Below are 21,969 nucleotides of genomic sequence, written 5' to 3'. Positions count from 1 at the left end.
AGCAAGTGGAAATTCTACATATGTAATTAAATACAGTAATCATACCTTCAGAGAGTGCCTCATTTGGGATGGGGAGGGGCAAATCCTTTTACCATGATTGTTAAGTAATTGTGTTTAGCACTGTCATAGTTCTTTATTCTTTCAATGCACTGTATGAATATTAATCTTCACAATTCCCCTTTGAGTAGTAAAGCATTATTATTATTAGTATACCTATATTTATAGATGCGTGTGGAGGGGCGAACAGAGACATGGGGAAGTTAAGAAGCTTGCCCAAACCCGCACAAGAAGAGATAAAAAGCTGAGTTTAAAACTCAGGTGTTCCTAGCTCCCAGCCCTGTCCTCTTCTATCTGTAATTAAAAGGAAAAAATAGATTTGTATAAACATGTGTGCTACATCTGTCATGACATATATAGTTAATTTTCTGGGTTGATGCTCATGCTTGTACATCAACACCAAAAGCATAGGCCTCTATCACTTGAGCTACAGTAGAAGTCTTTTTATCTCTAAGGAAGAAGTAGGCTGTTGCAACTACTGGGGCCAGCTATGTGCACAAAGCAAATACATTACATATGCCCCTATTACACCAGCTTGTTGCAATCATCTGAGGTCCACGGGAGTCTGTGTCCCATCTGGGGAGTCATTTTGAGGAGCAACAAGGTTATATGTGTACAAATGACAATGGGAATTGAACTCAAGCATGTGCTACTTAACCTAAAAGGAGTGCTGTGAGCAAGTATCAATCTGTGTAACCACTGTGGTCAGCCACTAGAGAGACCCCATTTGCCCATGTATTACTCAGACCGTTTTTTGTTCATTGAGCCTTTTATTAAATATGTGACTGAATCTCTGACTGCTCCCGCCAGGTTAATGATCCTACTGTGTATAATGAACACATCTGTCTTGGGACAGGATGAGGGCTGAGAACCAACAGTTCAGCCACATTGTGTATACATTTCAAATGCTAACTGCATCCCTAATTATGGGGCACAGTCTTTCCTGGATCAGTACGTTCAGAACAGGAGAGGACTATGGGCCCCAGGCATTTAGTAAAAAGGAGGTTACATGGTAGTGTATTTATCTTATCAGCTGCCTTTACCATTCTAACCTCCCATATCTAATTCTTTAAGTATCAATTAAATCAGCTAGTAGGAAGTTCTGTAAAGCATTATCAGGCAGTCATACAATTGAAATTATTGCATTATTTTTAAGCAAAGCTATGTAGATCTCTTGTATAGATAATCTTGTTCCAAGAGCTTTATTTCTTCCAAGTTTCCACAGTCGGGTGGAGGATGGAAAGAATGTTCTCTTAATTGATAGGGTCATGTAGCACTGTTTTGTCTTTAGCCAGCTGAGGTTTGTTAAGCTTTTTATGGATCTTTAACTGGTCATCTTTCAACTGGGATTCAGCTTACTTCTTCAGTGAAAAATTTTGGTAACTGTTTGTTTATGGCCAGACTAATTGCAAGGTTGTGATGGGTTATTTTTGTCCTATGTACCTTTAGAGTCTTTTGTTCACTCTTTGTGGAGTGCTCTGATTGCACCACATCTCTCATCTCTACCCTGAGACAAGGATTCAAATGTATGGCTCACCTTGAGCATGGTTCATTCAGTATTTCCTCACCTCTTCCTTCGTCTCAGCCATTAAATTCCTTTGTGCTGCAGTCCCAGTCTCACAGCTGGCCTATAGCACAGTAGTTCAACTTGAAACCTGCCGCTGATGCACAGAGGATGGGAAACATTGCCTTTTAGAGGCTGAGTATTGCCTCTCTGATGCTTCTAAACACTACCTGCCCAATATCTGAATCTGGATCTCCCACAACAAGTGGTTGTGCACTTTGCCAAAATGCTAGTCTGAGCCTCCTGAGAGTGAAGTACACTACAATGAACTTGGAAAACTGAATGAAAACACTTCTTTGGAATACTGTCCAGTTCTGGTGTCCATGGTTCAAGAAGGAAGTTGAGAAATGGGAGAGGGTTCAGAGAAGAGCCACAAGAACAACTACAGGATTAGAAAACATGCCATAGATTGAGCTCTTTGAGTCTATCACTATCACTATATTTAGCTTAACAAAGAGAAAATTAAGGGGTGATTTGGTTGCAATCTATAAGTACCTAAATGGGCAACAAATATTTAATAATGGGCTCTTCAGTCTAGCAGAGAAAGGTATAACATGATCCTGTGGCTGGAAGTTGAAGCTAGACAAATTCAGACTGGAAATAAGATGCATATTTTTTAACAGTGAGAGTAAAAATAATAATAATATAATATATGGAGATATACCTATCTCATAGAGCTGGAAGGGACCCTGAAAGGTCATTGAGTCCAGCCCCCTGCCTTCACTAGCAGGACCAAGTACTGATTTTGCCCCAGATCCCTAAGTGGGCCCCCTCAAGGACTGAACTCACAACCCTGAGTTTAGCAGACCAATGCTCAAACCACTGTGCTTAAAGTGCTTTCTTGTATTGGGATCTAAAACTGGTCCTTATGCTGCCCTCCTTCCCTGAACTGCTGTCCTGGTTGTTCACTTTAAAAATCTGGTCACCATGTACTGCAACCAGTGCTTTCCTGTGCTTGCAGACTTAGAGCGCAGCAGACTGCACTAACTGGCATCCTGTCTTTGCACTCTGCAGAGTTGGCAGCCCCTTTATGGCTACCACTTCGATGTGCATAAGTGTGGGAGAAGGATCTTTCCCTCCTGGCATACCCACGCAGGGACAGATGTAACTGGGACTAAAAGACCTAGAATAATTAGGGTCTTTTAGAATAAGAAGAAAACTAAATCTCTGTTTTGGGCTGTAAACTACACTGAGCAATTTGAATCCCTGGATTCATTGTAAGCCCTGTGTGAGCTTCCATGCCAGAACATTTCTTCCAAAAGTGAAAGATTCAATATGTTGGTTACATTTTTATGCCATTGTTTGTCTTTGTGTTGAACATGTTAATCTCTACCCGCCAGCTAACGCTTAGTCAGGAATTTGTGGCTGGACACAGTTTACAACCAGAACACCTGATTCAGCATCTTTGTAATTACACTTTTTAGGTCAAATACAGAGGATGAGTGGCCTGCCCAGGTCCACATCCTCTCTGAAGTTCCATTAAGAATTAATGAGCTGACTCCAGCTGGAATATCATATTTGCCTGCCTTTTCTAACCCAGAACACTTCAGTCTGACAAAACCCTTTAGTTTTCAGTGGGCCTTGCAGTTGCTAGATCCAGAAATATCTTAAACTGAGCCAAGACCTCTTGCCATTTCAGTTAAGCAGTCAGCACTTGTGGTTGGGAGTCAAGATCTGTCAATGAATCTGTTGTGGTCCAGTGACTCAGCAAAAAGTGGGTATGATTTAGATCCATATCAACTTTCCTCGGGTGGCAAGCCATAATTTGGCTCCCATACAAAAAAATTGACTCTCCAAAATATGAACTTTGCCTAAAGCTTTATTTTGACATTTCCAAGGTTTGTATTTAGTATAATATGTTTCCTTTATTTTTATTTCAGGTTCAGATAAGACAGACCTGTATGTTCACCCATTATGGTATGTTTTTCATTCAATACATTTTCCCTTTTCCGATCTTTTAAAATGCAATATACTGTGGTCTTGAAACTGCAGCATGAAACTCCACTGAAAGAGAAACAAACCCTCCTTCTTCATAGTGTAAGTCAACTCTAACTATTGGGGGTTAGAAGGAAACTTTACTCAGGGACAGATTATCTCATAATGGATACCTTGTACCTCCTGTGAAGCAGTTAGTATTGGTCGCTGTTGGTGGCAGCATTCTGTTTGAGACAGACCACTGATCTGACCTGTAAGGGAAAATTCTGATGTTTCTCGTGTAACAAAGTCAGGCCGGGCAGCCTGGCGGGAGGCTGGTGGAGGGCCAATATGTTAGCCTTAGAATGTTAAAGGCCCTCTTTCCTACAAGCTGAGAAGGGGTTACCTCAGGTCAATTAGGGGCACCTGCATCCAATTAAGGGACTGCCTGAGACCTTTTAAAGCCCCTCCTCTGCAGCTGTCAGGCTAGTGGCAATAGGGAAATAAGCTTCCCCAGGGTGAGAGGCTGTGCTCCTTCCCATAGAGGAAACAGCTGAACATGAGTGTCTGCTAGGAGAAGAACTGACACCCCGGAGCAAACAGGACAACTCTCTGCCCTAGCGAGGGGGCAGGAAAAGGTATCCCCCTTTGTTTTTGTGTTTGTGAGACTGTTTCCTTTTTGTTTGGTGGAGGCTCGCCCCTTAAGCCTACCCTGAACATATGGCCAGAGTAGCACAGAGCGGGGAAGACAAACACTGCTCAGAGTGGGGCTGATTTACCCCAAGCCCAATGCAAGCAGATGGGGAAGTGCCAGGTCTGGCGAGACGAAGGTCTGCCACACTATGTACATTGTCTTCAAGGAGGAGTTCCAAATGTGGACTGGCTACAGTATCGACGTGAACGGTATGAAACAAGAGGTTGCCTGCTCTGAACACTCCCCTAATTCATGCTGAGAACACTTGTATACATCATGTCAGTATGGAGCAGATCTTTCTTAAAAGCACAGTACTGCATGAATCTTAATTAAAAACTGAAACTAGAGAAGTAAGAAATGGGTCTAGTGATTATGATTTCTATTTTCATACGTTTAGAAAAGGTTACTTTTTTAGTCCTTCTGGAAAACAAATTTTGGGAACGGAACAATTTTATACTTCTGCAGGACTAGCTTTATGTTTAAATTATTGTGTCTGCTGAAGTGTAAAGGAAGGTTGGAGTTCTAGAAATGATTGCTGAGATTTTCAAAGTAGTCTAGAGGATTTATACACATCTTCCAGGTAACCAGTGTAAACAATGACTATGGAATACCTGTGCCCCTTCCATATACAAGTATATACTGTGCTTCTGAGTCCTCCACATAGAAAGTCCAGGATTAGATCTGGTCAGAATGATAAATATTCCTGTGGAAAAAAAGGTATAAGAAATGAAAAATGTTCTCTCAATTTTTTTCTGAAAGTTTTGAGGAAAATTTTTAATTTTTTTAAGTTGAAAAATGAAAGAAACATTTTCAGTTAGAAGAAAAAGCATTTTTAATAGAAGAAAAAGCATTTTAATAGGAAAAAAATGTATGAATGAAAAGTTTTAACCAGTGCTAACCAGGATGTACAAGATTGCTTCATGGAGTCATCAAGGCCCGTATTAGTTTATTGAACGTATCCCCAACTCTGAGTTTTAGACCATTCAGGATGTTGGATTTCTGTCCCAACACATCTGGAGTGGGATTTTCAAAAGTGCTCAGCTCTGCTGGAAGCAGAACTAGGCCAAAACTGAGTGCTTTTCAAAATTTCATCCTACCACAATGCTAAGACCTAGGCTTCTCCTGGTAACATGCTTTTTAACAGTAAAATTGAGCTACTCACCAGAGCTTGCAATGTCCTGAGGTCTCAAGAAGTAGAGCTCCTCCTCCTTTGTATCTTATTAATAGGAGAACTGGTATGTTTTGTAAACCATAACATTGTACAATCACAAGTGCAAGCCTGATGCAGTTATTTATCCAGCCTAACCTTGTTGAGGCCCCTAGGCACTATGGGTAAAATTTTCAAAAGTGTTTAAGTGACTTGCAAGCCTTAGTCCTATTTTCAAGAGACTTGAGGACTTAAGAGCCTAAGTCTCATTGAAAGTTAATATAAATTAGGTTCCCAAATCACTTAGGCATTTTGAGACTTTTACTGTATGTTTAATAAGCAGCATAATACAGTGAAAATAGTCAACTAGAATTATCTACAGGAAGTTAACTTATACAGTGTTTTGAGTCATTTATATATGTGGCCTGAATCCATTCACACTTACACCGATTTTACACCACTGTCACTCCCTAGATGTAAATGGAATGAACTGTAAGTCTCAGACAGTGTATGTAAGATCAGAAGCTGACCCATGTCATGTAAAAGAGGGCCTAAGCAGAGGAATGGGATCCAGCAACTCCTGTTTTGTAATCCAGGTTCTGCATTGAGTCACTCTGTGGCACAAGCCATTTATTCCCCTTTACAAGATAGAGGTAAATAATATTAACCTCTATCTCACAGGGATTTTGTGGGGGTTAATTAGTTAACAGGAATTAATTCAGGGATGTCCTGTGGCCTGTGTTATACGGGAGGTCAGACTAAATGATCACAATGATCCCTGCTGGTCTTATAAACTATGACTGTTTGCAAAGTTCTCTGAAGCTAAAGTGCTGTATAAGTACTAATTATTACAAGCCATTGATTATATCGCTAAATAAATAATTTCCCTTCAGCACTCCAACAAAATCAACTTCCACTGCAACCAAAGCTATTGAAAATTCAGAATTCAAACTGGCAACTAGCAATGGGATTGCTAAGGAACTGAAATCCAGCAGCACTGGCCTCACAGCTGAAACCAAAGAGAGGACAGCAGTTAAGAAAGAGGCCTCTTCTATCTCCTCCAAAGAAGCCAAGGACAATAGACAACGACAGCTCAGAGAAACTAACACAGAACCTGCTCAGGAATCTAAAGGAGAAGCGAGGGGATCTCAGGGCCTACAGAAAACTTCCAGTACCATAACACTGCAAGCCATTAAAGTGCAACCAGAACCAAAGGCAGAATCCACGGCCATTTCTACTGGACAGGATGAGGACAGGAAAGGGGCCACACAGCCCCTGATGACAACTCGACAAACTGCGTCTCTCATCAGACAAGCTGGTCCAAGGAGTAGGGAAGCAGAAAACAGAGTTGGAACAAGGAAGAGCACAACAGAGCAGAAGAGGGAGCCTCAGGGAGTCCCTCCGCAGTTTGAGAGCCGTCCACAAAGCCAGGAAGTATTAGAAGGCCAGGAGGTCAAATTCAAAAGCAAAGGTAAAGGGATGAAAGCTCAAAGAACCCAGTATTTAGGGCTCTGTTCCCGTAGATGGAATAATGGGGAAATACTTCACTCTTCAGTGCAGGTTTCTCCTCCTTCCTAAACCATTCTTAAAACAGCTCTTCTGTGGCACTCCACACTTGCATCAGCAAAATCATTATTCCACTGCACACCATTGTGGTGTTCTGTCTCTGTGATTTCTATACAGGGCCAGACCTTAATATGGCTGTTCAGGGGAATAAGAAGGAATAGGAGCCCAAGGCCATTCTCCTGCCTGGCTGTTGTAGGGCTCCCTGCATCAAGGCTCAGGTGCAGAATGGCTGACCATGGACTGTGTGCCCAGCGCTCACTCCCTCCTTATCCTGCCCCACCAGCAGATTCTTGCTTCTGTCCCCTTCTCCAGCATGCTGACCTCTGGTGCTGAATTGGTAAAAGAGGATAAGTAAGCTGAAGTTACTGTCCCCTGGAGCAAGGGACGGAGTAGAGCAGGAATTGTAGTGGAGTCACACTGCTTGCACATCACCTCCTGCTTAGGGCTCAGTCTAGCCCCTGGTGTTTAGGCAAGTGTTTCTAATGATTTAACTACAGAAGGTCATAATTAAAAGGCCCTGGCTCAATGTTTCCTCTTCTTCAGAAATGGATCAGATTTTAACCTCTCAGAAGAGAAAGGAGCCGTGGAGGGCTTTTTGGCTGCATATCATGGTATGCATGATCCATTTTAATCCATTCCCTGACGAAAATATGAGGAATTTCCATTTTTATTGCAATTTAGTAGAAAATAATTTTGAAGCATTTTCTGGTATTTTAATGTAGTCTTTGCACATCAAATAGCTCTCTCAAAAAAAGAGAGAGATGGCTTTACATTTTAGGCAGGAAAAAATCTAGTCATTGATTTCCTTTCTTGATGTGTCTTCCTCACTCTATAAAGAATATATTTTCTATTACCCTCCCAGTGAGTCAGGAGTGGAGAAGGTTCCAGAGGACTCTCTGAATACTGTATATACTTGTTCAGTTTGCCGTTTCCAGCCAATAGGAGCTGCAGGAAGTGGCAGCCAGCACATCCCTCGGCCCGCGTCACTTCCCGCAGCCCCCGTTTGCTGGGAATGGCAAACCGTGGCCACTGTGACCTGAGGAGCTCCGTGTCTGTGGACCCTCCAGGTAAACAAAATGTCCCAGCCTGCCAGTGACTTACCCTAACGGGCCACGAGCCAAAGTTTGCTAACCCCTGAAATATAGGGTTGGCTTATGAAAGGGTCATACAGTTTTTGCCATTTTTAGCTTATCCATCTTGGGGGGTCAGCGTATAAACAAACAGGCTAATGAACGAGTATATATGGGTAGTTTATTTTCATAGTATATTAAGCTAAGCACTTCTTTATCACCTTCTCAAAGGACTTTACAAGCATGAACTAGTGAAGCCTCGCACTACTCCTGTGAGGGAGGGAAATATTCTCTGTTTTACAGAGGCACTAAGGCCCAGATTCTCAAAGGAATTTAGGCTCCTAACTTCCACTGTCTTCCGTAGAGGTTAGGAGCTTAAATAACATTGGGGATCTGGGCCTAAGGGCCTCCCTCATTCACTGCCTACTGAAGTAAATGGGTGTCTTTCTGTTGACTTCAGAGCGCTTCCGATCGGGCCTTAAGAGTCAAGTGACTTTGTGCAGTGTCAACTCTTCTCCTTCTTGATATCTCCTCTGCCTCAGTCAGTCTATCCTCTCTGTACTTCACACTTGTACACACAGTAGATGCTCTTCCAATTTATTTTCTCCCTTCGTTTCTGCTCCTCCTGTTCGCATCCCTCAAAAACCAGAGAGGTACCAACAAGATGTGTCTATGATGTTAGGCACATCTCGTGATCTTTCACTCTTGTAACCACCATTCTCCCCCATGCCTCATCCCTTGCTGTGCCGAGTCAAATTAAGTATCCGGCCTTGCAAACGCACAATTAAAGGAATGGCATTTTTTCTAAATTTTTTTACTGTTCTGTTCCCTGTTGCCGTGTGAAAGACCTAGCCAAACAGCAGAAACTGAGCAACGACTGTAACCAATTTTACAGTAGAAATTGACAATTCACGAAGTGCTGCTAAATGCACAAATCATTCAAACTTGAGGGTAGGGGAAGACAGTGTAACATGTTTCTTCCTCCCTACCTCCTATCCCCAATCTAGCTGGATTACAGCAATTTTAGGCGTGACTTGTAACAACACTAGAGGAACAATTTTCAGACAGAAGTATGTGTGACTTTTTTCAAGTTGTCAGTGTCTTTTTAAGGGTTGGGATGAGTGGGGAAAGATAAGCAGTAACTGTGTATCAGAATATTTTACAATGTCTGGTAAAAAAAATGTAATAGGCAAAGTGAAGGTTTATCATAATGGGGAAATATCTTTAATGGCCCTCGCCCCCATGCTCCACCTTTGCATCATCTAGTTTCAGGGAAACCAAAACCAGATGTGGAATGGTTCAAAGAGGGAGCCCCTGTAAAAGGAAAAGATGGCATCCAAATATATGAAGAGGATGGAATTCATTGCTTGTGCTTGATGAAAACCCACTTGGGAGACAGTGGATCCTATAGCTGTACAGCCTTCAACCCCAGGGGTCGAACGTCCACCAGCTGGGTGTTAAGTGTAAAAAGTAAGTAAGTTGGGGTGAGCCAACGCGCACTTTAAGAACTAAGGATGGGATTTTCAAAGCTGCTGAGAGATTTGGCTGCAAAATTCCTATTAACATTAATTCATATATAGACTTTTTAATTCCCAGCTCTGCTCTACCACCAGTCTGGTGTGTGATCTTGTGAAAGTCCCTTTATATCTCTGTCTCCCTTCCTCACCACTTCACCCTTTGTCTTCTCTCTTGTAAGCTCTTCAGGGCAGTGGCTGTTCCTCACTGTGTTGGTAGGATGCCTGACACGTGCGGGGTCCTGATCTTGGTTGGAGCTGCGATGGCTGTGTGTAATATGAATGAAGAGGAGGGCAGAGACCCTGCCCAAAGCAGTCTGCACCTTCTGCATGGGACTCTCTTGGAAGTTGCTTAACACTTATATAGTGCTTTGCATTTCTGAAATGCTTTCCAAATGCTAACTGATTCTCATAACACTCTTGTGTAGTACAGTAGGTAATAAGGAAGGGTGTGGAATAAGAACTACATGGAACAAAACCTGAGAGTTTTATCTGGCACCATTTTTGAGCTTGAAACCCTTGAATATCAAGTTTGCTTGAAAGATTCCGGAACATCTTAGCAAACACTGGCCTAAGTTATGGTTTTTTCCCAAGCCCATTCTTTTATGTGATTTGAGGTTTTGTTACAAAGTTCCAGTCATGTTGATGCAACATTTCTCTGCCAGCACTGGGAATTGTTGGCTTTTAAACCTGGCCACCTGAGGTTCCTCCTCAGCATACTTCCTGCCTTGTCAGAGTCCTATTTCCAGCATGTGGGCAAAATCCTTAATTCCTCCTCTGTTTCATTGCCTAACGGGGAGAATTGTGAAAAACCTGATCCTTCCTGTTCTTTGCACTTCTTCACTTTCTGTTAATGGATTTCAGTTCCTCATGGTGGCCTTATGCACGCAGCTGGGTGTGAGGTTTCACTTGCAAAACCAGAGCCTAATGCAAAGCATGAAAGGCAAGCAAAAAAGCAGGGTGCCCTATCTTTGTATTAGTCCATGAGTAAAAATTGTTTTTACTTCCAAAAGATTCTTTTCTTTACAGCTGTGATCTTGCATATGTATGTGGAAATGATTTTGCATTGTCATTCCAGTATATCCTCTTAATCTACTGAGTAAAACTCCCAGAGGAGTAGTTGATTTGTCAGTCTTGTATTAATAGATCCACTTTTGCTTTGACTTAAAGGGCCTAAAGTTGAAGAGATTGCTCCGAGGTTTTCCAGTGTCTTGAAGGGATGTACAGTGAGCGAAGGGCAAGATTTCGTGCTGCAGTGTTCTGTGGAAGGTACACCTGTGCCTCAGATCACCTGGCTCCTCAACGGTAAGAGAACTTCCTCTGGCTGCAGAAACACATGCATCCAGATGCTCAGATACCCTGGGGATGAGCACATTATAGAAACCTACATGACCAAGCAATATGTACTGCACAGAATTTGTTAGCTTCCCATAATGGGGTATGTGTTAAATAATGAGTCTGGGTATATTTAATGCAGTGGTTCTCAAACTTTTGTACTGGTGACCCCTTTCGAATAGCAAGCCTCTGAGTGCGACCCCCCCCCCCTTATAAATTAAAAACATTTTTTTATATATTTAATGCCATTATAAATGCTGGATGCAAAGCGGCATTTGGGGTGAAGGTTGACAGCTCATGACCCCACATGTAATAACCTTGTGACCCCAAGAGGAGTCCCGACCCCTAGTTTGAGAATCCCTGATTTAATGTGCCATTGGGAACGTTTTCATTAAGCAATTTTGTTCTTTATTCCAATTTTCATGTGCATCCAGCAGGGGGCTCTTGTGACAAGCATGTGTCATACTGTTGGTTTTTTAAGTTTGGTCTTAGTAGCAGCACAACAGAGGCTTCAGAGAATAAGTTTTTAGTCTGATCCACTAAAGTTACTTATCTGTACCACCATTATCCCCAAAAGTGACATCAAAATGGCAACAGGGTTGCTTGGGAAAGGATGAATCTGGCATCATTACCCCCATGCTTGATCCCTGCCTCCACCCTTGGCTCAAATGTCTAGGTCAAGTTCACAGTACATTTTAGCTTTTGCATGCCGAAACCATAGAAAGTAGTCAGTTCTGTGCCATTAAGCCACCTGGCCCATCAAGCTCTTTGAGTCTGGAGGACTAAAGCTGACAAGATTAACCTTAAGGTGTTTATTGGGCCAACTTCTGTTGGTGAGCAAAACAAGCTCTAGAGCTTGTGCAAGTTCAAAAGCTTGCCTCTTTCACAGAATCATAGGATTGGAAGGGACCTTGAGAGGTCATCTAGTCCAGTCCCCTGCACTCATGGCACGACTAAGTATTGTCTAGACTAGTGGTTCCCAACCCGCGGGCCACTTGTGGCCCAATCAGCATAAAGCTGCGGCCCACGTGACATCTTCAGGGCCATACATGTAGTATATATATTGTGTGAATGTGGCCCACATAACACAGAGAGAGCTGCATATGCAGCCCACAATAGTAAATAGGTTGAGAACCACTGATCTAGACCAGTATACATACTCCTGGGGGTAGGCAGAAATCTTCCAGGGAGCACATCAACCCATCTAGATATTTGCCTAGTTTTATAACAGGCTACATAAAAAGCACTAGCAAAGTCAGTACAAACTAAAATTTTATACAGACAATGACTTGTTTATACTGATCTATATAGTATACACTGAAATGTAAGTAAATATATTCCAATTGATTTATTTTATAATTGTATGGTAAAAATTGGAAAGTAAGCAATTTTTCAGTAACATTGTGCTGTAACACTTTTGTATTTTTATGTCTGATTTTTGTAAGCAAGTAGTTTTTAAGTAAGATTAAACTTGGGATACGCAAGACAAATCAGACTCTTGAAAGGGGTACACTGCATACAAGATTAACCTAAATGCATTTTGTATCAGAACCTTGCTTTAGGGGTTGAGGGACTTAACCCCTGCTGTATCTCTCACGTCATATGCACTTTGCTGATGAAAAAGAATACTTGAGATGCTGTTAACATAAAACTTGTGGATTTTTATAATGTTATTCCCTGATAGTACTTTGTATCATTTAAACATTTTTTAATTTTTAAACTCCTACTGCTTTCTCCCCACCCAAGCTGTGTCTTTTGTGCCCTTATCTCAGCTGGGACAGTGAAACCAGACTGGCAGTTCCATTTTCTGTTTTTCTGGTTCTTTCTGTACTAGCAAGATGAATTTCTAATATTACACAGAAGGGGAATGTTCTGTCAAAAACTGTTTACACCTATTTTGTTTTCATTTCATTAAAATATTTCTGTTGAGATCAGGTTTAATACTCTCAAACCCAGATTTGTTTAAACAAATGAACAGTTCACAAACAAAACCCCACATGTAGCTCTTAAATGTCCTAACAGATCCTTTTACAATTAGAGATGGGCCCACGCTTCAGTCTTCTGCATAGAATCCAAACTTCCTCAAAATTCCAGAAGAGTTTAGATTTGGGATTTTTTTGTTCACGCCATCTCCGTTGAATGCTAGCCTAAATTATTCAGTTTAGCCCTTATGATCTGATCTGGTATTCACAAAGCATGAGTTGATGGTTCAGGTTTTCACAGGCCATAAGTTTTAAAGGGAAACAAGTAGCATGCTTTGTTATCAAGTTGCTTCTCTCAGGGCTGCTTTACAGTGAGTTGTTTGCACATAATTCTTGATTACATGGCACACTTTTCCAGTCATTCAATGTGAATGGGAGAACTCAGAAAGGTGGCAGGGAGAATAAAATGTGACCTTGAGATTGGTATGTTCCCACAGCCTGGCTGGATCCCTTTCTCAGTAACTCAGCAGTACTCCATGACTGTAATGGAAAAGCCCCAGTTTTATCCACAATGATAAACACATGTGAGAGAAGCTCTGACCTCTCCCACTGGAAATAACTTGCCTGTCTGGCTGAAGGCTGCCTGGGATGGAAGTACTGCACAGAAGGAGCACTCCCACAATTATCCAGGGTCAGCCCCGTCTCCTTCCTAGTCCAAGGTTCCTCCTCCTCCTGAAAAATTCCCCAAATCATGGAATGGCATGGTTACACATAACTGCATGTGGCTAACTCCCTGTCACGGCCTTCCTGTCATGCAGAGCACCTTTCTGTCTCTTCATAGAGAGACTCTTCATTTCCGAATTCAGGAAAATGGGCATTGTCCTGTCAGAATACCCTAGCCACAGTGCTTCAGGGGTGATATGTGCAACATAAAGACTCTCCAAATACATGAAGAAACTCCTTTTTCTGTAACTATTATCAAAGGCACTGCTGAAAAACACACAGTCTAGAGATAAATAAATACAAGATTGTTATAGAAAATCCTAGATTTTCAATATATTTGTACTCTCTTCTTGCCATTCTCCAGTATGTTAGATTTGGATTGACCTTCCACCTGCTTGTCTTTGTGGCCTTCACATACCTGGATAATTGCCTTTTACAGTTGCTGACAGAGGGTGCTGTATTCTACCAAAGCAGCCTGGTTTAAAAACATGAATCTCTTTGGAATTCACATTACACCATCAACACTGGCAGTTGAACAACAGACCCAGGGGCAGAAATGCGAACATGGGGAGCTACTGTTTGCCCTCTCTCCTTCACCCCCACTCCTGCACCACTGCTTATAATTCAGGGTTGTTCCTAACCACCTTGACCACATGACTTTTGACCTCCAGTTATGAGCCATCCCTTGTATCTTGGAACCTGGGTAAAACTTCAGAGAACCTCTATACAACTGCACTTGATCCTGTATATTTTGCAGCCAAGAATCCTGTATTAGTCTTCATGATGGCTTTTGGCTGTTGAGCTGCTTTAGGTTGTTTTATCTACAAGTATTGTTACAGTACAGTGGCAGGTGATCCTGTGCTCCAGTATTGTGTGTAAACCATTATGAATTTGTATTACGTTAGTGCCCCCCCGTGCACTAGGCACTATAGAACCACATAGTGAGAGGCCGTCCCTGCCCAAAAGAGCTTACAATCTAAATAGACAAAGGCAGGAAGGGAAACAGAGGCACAGAGGGAAGTGACTTTCACAAGGTTACACAGCAGGTCAGTTGCAGAGCTAGGAATAGAACTCTGGTTGCCAAGCGCCGAGTCCTGTGCCCCATCTACTACACCAGGTGGCTTCAGAGATGCTTGTTTCCACACTCTAACTACATGCGGGCTAACTACATCGTGGTACCAGTTGACAGAGGCATTTTTTAAAGGACATTTTTTGTTGCAGAATTATCCTGTAATAGAATACTTGCAATTGATGCATTGCTTCTTGGTGTTCAAACCATCATAACCACCTGACTGTAGTTTATGGAACCATGACAGCGTTAATGGGGAGATGCATATTAAAAAGCTGTTGTTGGTGGAGGGGATGGCCACATATTGTATTTTAACATGAATATCTTGTAAAATGCTGAAGTGTGTATATAGCATTTTGAATGTACTCAGGTATTGGTCCTAATATTAATCATGCATATTATAGGAAGATTCTTATGACATTACACTATCCACAACCCTCAAGAGTAAACTGGGAGTGTCTGCCTGGGGAGTGGAAAAAATGGGTTTGCAGGTTGTCGGGAAGGCTAACTAATTTGGACACTGGCAAACTAAATGTAAGGTAGCGAAATGTGGAAAGGCAAGGCTGGCTCTGATTCTATAAAGATTTGTGTGTGTCTTTAAGCATGTGTGTAAATCTTTGCAGGATCAAGGTCTCTGACTGCAGTTGTATCAGTATCATGTGGGCAGGGAGGCAGTCTCTCTGGGAGACGGATCCCAAAACCTTTCGGGTTTTATAGGTTAAAACCAACATCTCAAATCCCATCCTATACCAATTGGCAGTGATGATTTTGAGTAATAGTTAGCGAACAATGTTACCCAAAAAAGCCACAGTACTGTAAATTCATTGTTTCATTTACTATTTACTATTTATAAATGAATTTATTATATATAAATAGTAAATGAAACAATGAATTCACACTACTGTGGCTCTCTTCCTTCCCATATTTCATTGCTAGCTTCTATCTAACGTGCAGTGGTATGGCTAACATCTCATTGTTCCAAACATCTCCTTCTTGCTTCAGGGGGTCTGCCAAGCAGGGCCAGTGTTAGATTCGGTGGGGCACAGGGCAGAAAGCTGAAGTCCCACTGCATGAAGCCCCTGTGGCATGGGACCCCAGGCAATTGCACTGCTTGCTAGCCCCTAATACCAGTCCTGGCTTTTATATGCAGAAAACTAGTTGTTGTGGTACAGGTGAGCCATGGAGTTTTTATAGCACGTTGTGTGGGGGGAGGCTCAGAAAGATGGTTGAGAACCCCTGGTGTAGCCGGTCAGGCTTGGGCTGGAGCCCAAGCTCTGGGACCCTGTGAAGGGGGGAGGGACCTGAGCTTGAGGTGCAGCCCGAGTGTCTATACCACAATTAAACAGCCCCTTAGCTCAAGCCTGAGTCAGCGAGCATGGGCCAGCTGTGGGGGTCTAATTGCAGTGTAGACATATCCAAAGTGGTTTATGCTACAGTGCCACATGCATATATTTCAGTAACCATCCAGCATGCCATGCGTTTTTGTCAGCTGAAATTATGTGAAGCTTAATATTTTCTCCAAGCCACAGCACAAGGATCAGCTAGCCTGGAAGATGAATAAATGCTTTCAACTATCCCATTTGTAACTACCTCTCAGTGCCTGCATGGAGAAGGCCTATATTCATTTTGCACAAATAGGTGCAGCTGAAGATCTTCACATATCCTGGAACCACAGGTCTTTTCCATCTCTTACTGCTCCCATGAAGCATTGTTGCCTACAGTACATTTTCTAGTATTTTATCCAATCTAGTTTTGAATTATCTGAAGCTTCTGCTAATTTCCTTTGGAGACTCTTCCTCTTCCTCAACTTAACAAAGTTTTCCTGCTTTTCACCCTAAAATAGTCCTATCGTTAGTTTAAGCCTATTATTCCTAGTAATCCCTTTTGTCACCTGAGCCACTTCTCATTCTCTTTGCTGTTTACATCCCCCATCTCCTTTATAGATGATTACTAGGAGAGCTCATAACCAAGTTCTTTATGCGAGTCTGTTAATCTCTCATAAATCAGTACCATCCTGCCCTTTAATGATTTTAATTGCTCTTCTCCACATTCCCATCAATATAATATCAACTTCCCAGAATTGAGGTACCGTGGAACTATACCACAGTGTTCTAGGAGTGATCTCACTGGAACTGCTCTCTGTCCTGATACTTGTGTATGTAGCTCAGAATTGCTTTAGCCCAGTGATACTCAGACTGAGGCTTGAGAGCTGCAAATGGCTCTTTAATGGGTCTCCTGCGGCTCTTTACAGCACATGATGTTATAAAACACTGTGTGATTTAAGCATCAATCTAAGTTATTAACCAATCGGATGCTTTTACTGTGTTATCCAATTGTAGTTGAAAAAATAATTATACTTGGTCAGTCATTTTGTTGTGAGAATAAAATATATATAAAGCAGTGATGCGCAGACCTCAGTAGTTCATTTATAAATGAATTTACTATATATAAATAGTAAATGAAACAATGAATTCACACTACTGCGGCTCTCTTCCTTCCCATATTTCATTGCTAGCTTCTGCAGTGGTATGGCTAACATCTCATTGTTCCAAACATCTCCTTCTTGCTGAATATGCTTTTCAGATTGTTTACCCATTTTCCCAGGCTGAATCTCATTTTGATGGGTTTAAAAAAGAATGACTATTACCTTAACCTTTTAGCAAAATAATTCCCCAAGTTGTGTTTTATTTTAGGACAGCTTTTAATAAATAGGAGGAAAATTTCCTTTCTTCTAGTATAAATTGCCAGCAGTAAAGTATTTTTGTTATTGTTCTTGCTGCCAAACTGTCATGGAGATTTGAATGTTATGCCCTTGGAGAAGAGAACATTTCCCTACTGGGAAAATTGTTTTTATTAGGTATAAATCTAGACAAAGGGGGGACATAAGGTAGACTCTGACTGTTGGTTGTTCCACTGGATGTGGTATTGTCTTTTGTTTTTTGATTGTTTTTTTGGTTCTGTGTCCGTGTTTTCATGAAATGGCAAGTAGTTCTGCAAACAAAGTAAGTCAAAGTTTTGTTAATACCCAAAGAGGAAAATTGAAGCACCAACAAATTTTGATTAGTTAATATGGCAAAAGAAATTACATTGTTTTTTCACAGAGAACATTTGCATGGCTCTTTTGCTTATTCATGCCTGAAGAAATGATGCCATCTTGTTCTCAGTAAACCAGATTGCATACTGAATGTTTTTAAGCATGCCCCCCTCTGATACTGGAATTCTTATTTTTATTACTGTAGTGCCAAGAGTCTTAACCAGGATCCCCATTCTGGTAGGTGATGCACAGACACAGCCTAGGAAGATGCTCCCTGCCCTCAAACAGCTTGCCATCTTGGGCCTTAGTCCTGCAAATAATTATTTGGATTTAACTGGATTATTGCATGCATAAGTGTGGGATTGGAGCCACCGCAGTATGCAAAGGGTAGAAGAGAGGATAAAGGAAATAGCAATAAAAACATGCCTGATTTGGGAAGTGAATGTTTTATGAAGTGGTTTTGGAGGTTTAACTCTGAAAATGTATTGCTGACTCCCAAAAAAGTAGTTAAAGGCTGACCCCGAACTTTTCAAGGGATAGAAAGTTACTCATTTTATAAGGTGGTGATTTAGTGGACAAATAGTAGATTGAGATCATCCATCTTGCTATTGTATAACATTGTAAGTACTACACAGCAAGACTTCAAGCTTCAGGCGCAAATGGAGTATGAAAGCAAATTGTCTTCTTTCTAAGACTGAGTGCGCCAGTAGAGATAGCAAAAACCTACTAGATCATCCAGTTCATGGTTGGTCTCTCTAAACTCCAGTGCTTTGTCCTAACTAACTTTAAGTGACTCAGACAATATTTCTTTTTTTTCCCTTGGAGATTTTCCCCCCCCACTGATTGAATTTTTTGTCCAATTCAGCCTACTATTTCTTTTGCTCAGTTCCACCCCATTTTCTCTTAGATATACCCCAAAGGATGACCCTAAATCCTTCCTCAACTTGATGTTTATACACAGCTATCAGGCTGTCTTAGACCTTATTTAAACTAGGAAAATGTATCCTTGATGAACCAGTATTGGAAACTAATTAAGACCAGAGAAAACAGATTTCAGTAACATTTCAGAAAGTCTGACTGAGACTTGGTGGAACTTTCTGAAACAATATTAAAGTAGTATTATCTGGTCCACACTAGCATTTAAACCATTTTCAGGACCTCCTTAGGGGAACCACTTGGTGAAAACCACATTCAGGAACAGTCAAGGTTTCTAATATAGATCAAGCTATAGTTGTCAGTAACCAAACCATTCATATTTAGATGTAATTCTCTTACTTTTTCTTCCTAAGTCAGTCCCTCCAGCCTTCATCATTTTTGCCATCTTGGAATGCCTTCTAGTACTAGCAAGATGTTGATAAATGGAAGTGTTCAGAACAGTACATTATTATTTTATTATTTGTGGTGTAGCACCTGGGAGTCCCATTCATGGACCAGGACCCCATTATGCCAGGTGCTGTACAAACACAGAACAAACAGATGGTCTCTGCCCCAAAGAGTTTACAATCTATGTTCACATGACTGGGTGGCAATTCCACCGTCTAATTTCAGACTGGTAGAAAGTGTACACAGTTGTTTGGACAAACAATAGTTGACTGTTACTTACCAACCTGACTATGAATCTATTCAAAGATACAGGGCCAAATCCTTCAGCATTTTCTTGAGTAAGGACAGCAGGAAGACAGTGGGAGAGTTGTCTGGATAAGGACTGCCACACATAGCTATAATGATACTGCAGCAAAGGCCACATTCTGCCTTTAGATCCATGTGGAATGTTTCTGTTGTAATCAGAAGAGAGCAGCACATGGGCATCAGAGAGCAGAATTTGGCTCTTGTTTGTAACATGTCTACAGTCATTACGATTATAATGTGCATTAAAACTGAGCAGTGTTTATGGAATTTATGGCCTGCTGAATGTGATGTGTTAAGAAATGTTCTCTTTCTTCATGTCTGCAGATGAACCAATTCAGTATGCCCATTCCATCTTCGAAGATGGGGTTGCAAAGTTGACTGTACAAGATGCTTTACCAGAAGATGATGGTGTTTATACCTGTCTGGCAGATAACAGCACAGGACGGGCATCCTGCAGTGCTCAAGTCACTGTCAAAGGTGAATGTTTCGAAGATAAATACTCCGCTGTTGCAGTAGAAATGCTCCCTGACCTGCCTTGATTTTTTCTTCGCTTCCATGTTGATGTGTCCATGCGTGCATCCCATAGGATATATAAGCTTTAGTGGGCTGACGGTCTTCTCCCAACAGCTTTACAAAGGTGTGTTCAGCTGCATCAAAGCTATGTGGCTGATCTTGTTAAGGCATTAAGATTCTGAAGCATAAAATAATATGCAGGCAGTAGGCATGAGTAGAAATGCTATGACCGCACTCAAAGCAATTTTATATAACAAGCAGCTATGGTGCAAGAAATAGTGCTGCTAAGGTTTTGTGAATACTGAGCTTGGAGGGGATGTATAACTACAGGACAGGAGTGTCTGTGATGGAAGCAAGATGAGTGCAGTATCAATAACTATCAGGCAGGGAAAGGTATGGAACAGAGCATAGCATACTAGTGTTCATACATACTGCCACGTCATTCCCCTAAAATGCAGTGTTTCGAGAACACCATTGCCTGGGGGCAAAATTGCAGGAGCAAGTGTGATGCCATAGTTACAACTCCTCACACCTTGAGCCAGTGGGGCTGGGAGTTTGGCCATACACTTGACTCCCAGATGGAAGCATTAACTTTAAATTGCTCTCAAATAACACTTTCTGGCTACCTGGGAGCAGTGGCTCTCCAACTCAAGGGAATCTGGGTGAGATGAAAGGAGTGGGAGAGGAAAGGTTATGATGAGTGAATAGGGTGATCTCCTGTCCCTGGAAACTGGGAGTCCTCCTCGCTTTGCAAAGATCAGTGCTTATAATGCTCTGGATACTGGCAAACTGAAGGCATCCGCAGCCAGCTGACCTGGTGCAATGGATGACTGCATGGCTGAATTGAATTGAACTTCCCCCATCAGGCCTGTCCCACGTTGACCTCTTGTCCTCCTACTGGGGACCTTGCAGGGAGTTCCCCCACAACCCGCTGCACGAGAACTTGAACCAGCCTTCCCTCTCGCTCAGGGTTAAAACTACTGCATGTCAGAGAAAGAGAGCAAGGAGTGGGTGCCCTCCTCTCAATAAACCCTCCTCTGCTTACCTCCAGGATGCCCATGAGAATGTCTCATTACATTGTGGTATGGTTCCCCAAGCACCTCCCCCCAGTCCTACATGACCAGCATCCAGATTTCATGATATGAACAGCTGATCATTGTATTCACAAAGGCAAAGGGTTGATTTGGACCAGGTAGGTCCCATTCATTGTGTATATATTGAGGGAGACAGCAGTTGCCTTAATTGAGGTTGCCTTGAGTGGGGTTCAAAAATCCAGGTATATGAAGACCGTGGCTGGCAAGAGGGGAAATCCTATTCTGTGCTGAATAACAAGCACAGGCTCACTTCAGAGTTAGCTCATTTACTCTCCTCATTCGAATGCAAAACCTTCTGGTGCATTGTTCATGGGAAAATGCACATTAATCTCAGGTATGAGAAAAACTGTAAAGACTGCGGAACAGTAACCCTATAAAAACATACACAAGGGCCAATGCGGGAATCACACTGCCTCCTGTAGATCAGAAACTACTTTTGGAGCTTGCATTTAGGCTTTGTCATTGGCCTGCATCGGTCTGCAACTGCCGCTGTGAGGCGTTTTTTCCCCCACTTGCCATCTCTGCCTGGCTTATGGGATGCACAGCATCTGCGGGGAGAACAGGAGCAGAGTTAGATGTTTGTGGGTCTCACTGTAAAATCATTTAACATTTTAACAGATTTAGGTCACCCCCTAAAACTCTTGACATCCCTGCTGCCATTTGGATTACATTTGCTTTCTCTGTGATTCAGATCAACATGGATTTTCGTGCCAAAAATAGTCCCAAATTTTAACCTCTGATTTCAGAATCTCTTATCTCTTTTGTATATTTTCATAAGGCTCCCTAGCAAATACTAATGGGCATTAGTGTTCTCTGAAGCACTCAGTGCTGCTGGTGTGGCCACCCTAAATGTTTGGTTTGCAATGGGCAGATTACAGCAGAAAATTAATGTACATACTGGAAAAAGGGAAAGTAATAAATCTTCTCCAGACCAGACACTGCATTTTGGGATAATACCTAGTGCAGGGGCGGGCAAACTTTTTGGCCTGAGGGTCACATCGGGTTTCTGAAATTGTATGGAGGGCCAGTGAGGGGAAGCTGTGCCTCCCCAAACAGCCAGGTGTGGCCCGGCTCCCACCCCCTATCCAACCCCCCCCTGCTTCTTGCCCCCTGATGGATCCCGC

General features: G+C 42.0%; 1 protein-coding gene across 8 annotated transcripts in view; it reads left to right on the top strand.

The window, feature by feature from the left end:
- The window catches only part of MYLK (myosin light chain kinase), a 303,266-nt gene that overhangs the window by 146,753 nt on the left and 134,544 nt on the right, over window positions 1–21,969 (top strand). For 7 of the 8 annotated variants that reach the window (XM_042843095.2, XM_008167811.4, XM_042843094.2 and 4 more), the window contains 5 exons: window positions 3,502–3,538; window positions 6,270–6,847; window positions 9,279–9,482; window positions 10,697–10,831; window positions 19,563–19,715. In XM_042843095.2, the coding sequence (XP_042699029.2) occupies window positions 3,502–3,538; window positions 6,270–6,847; window positions 9,279–9,482; window positions 10,697–10,831; window positions 19,563–19,715 (1,107 nt within the window). Of the gene's footprint in view, window positions 1–3,501; window positions 3,539–4,021; window positions 4,174–6,269; window positions 6,848–9,278; window positions 9,483–10,696; window positions 10,832–19,562; window positions 19,716–21,969 lie in introns of those variants that run through there. The other variant, XM_065561514.1, reaches the window with a different exon arrangement.

This window comes from Chrysemys picta, chromosome 11 (genome assembly GCF_011386835.1).
Source record: "Chrysemys picta bellii isolate R12L10 chromosome 11, ASM1138683v2, whole genome shotgun sequence".
NCBI lineage: Eukaryota > Metazoa > Chordata > Testudines > Emydidae > Chrysemys > Chrysemys picta.
The sequence above is the reverse complement of the archived record's forward strand: the minus strand, read 5'-3'. Positions and strand labels throughout refer to the sequence as shown.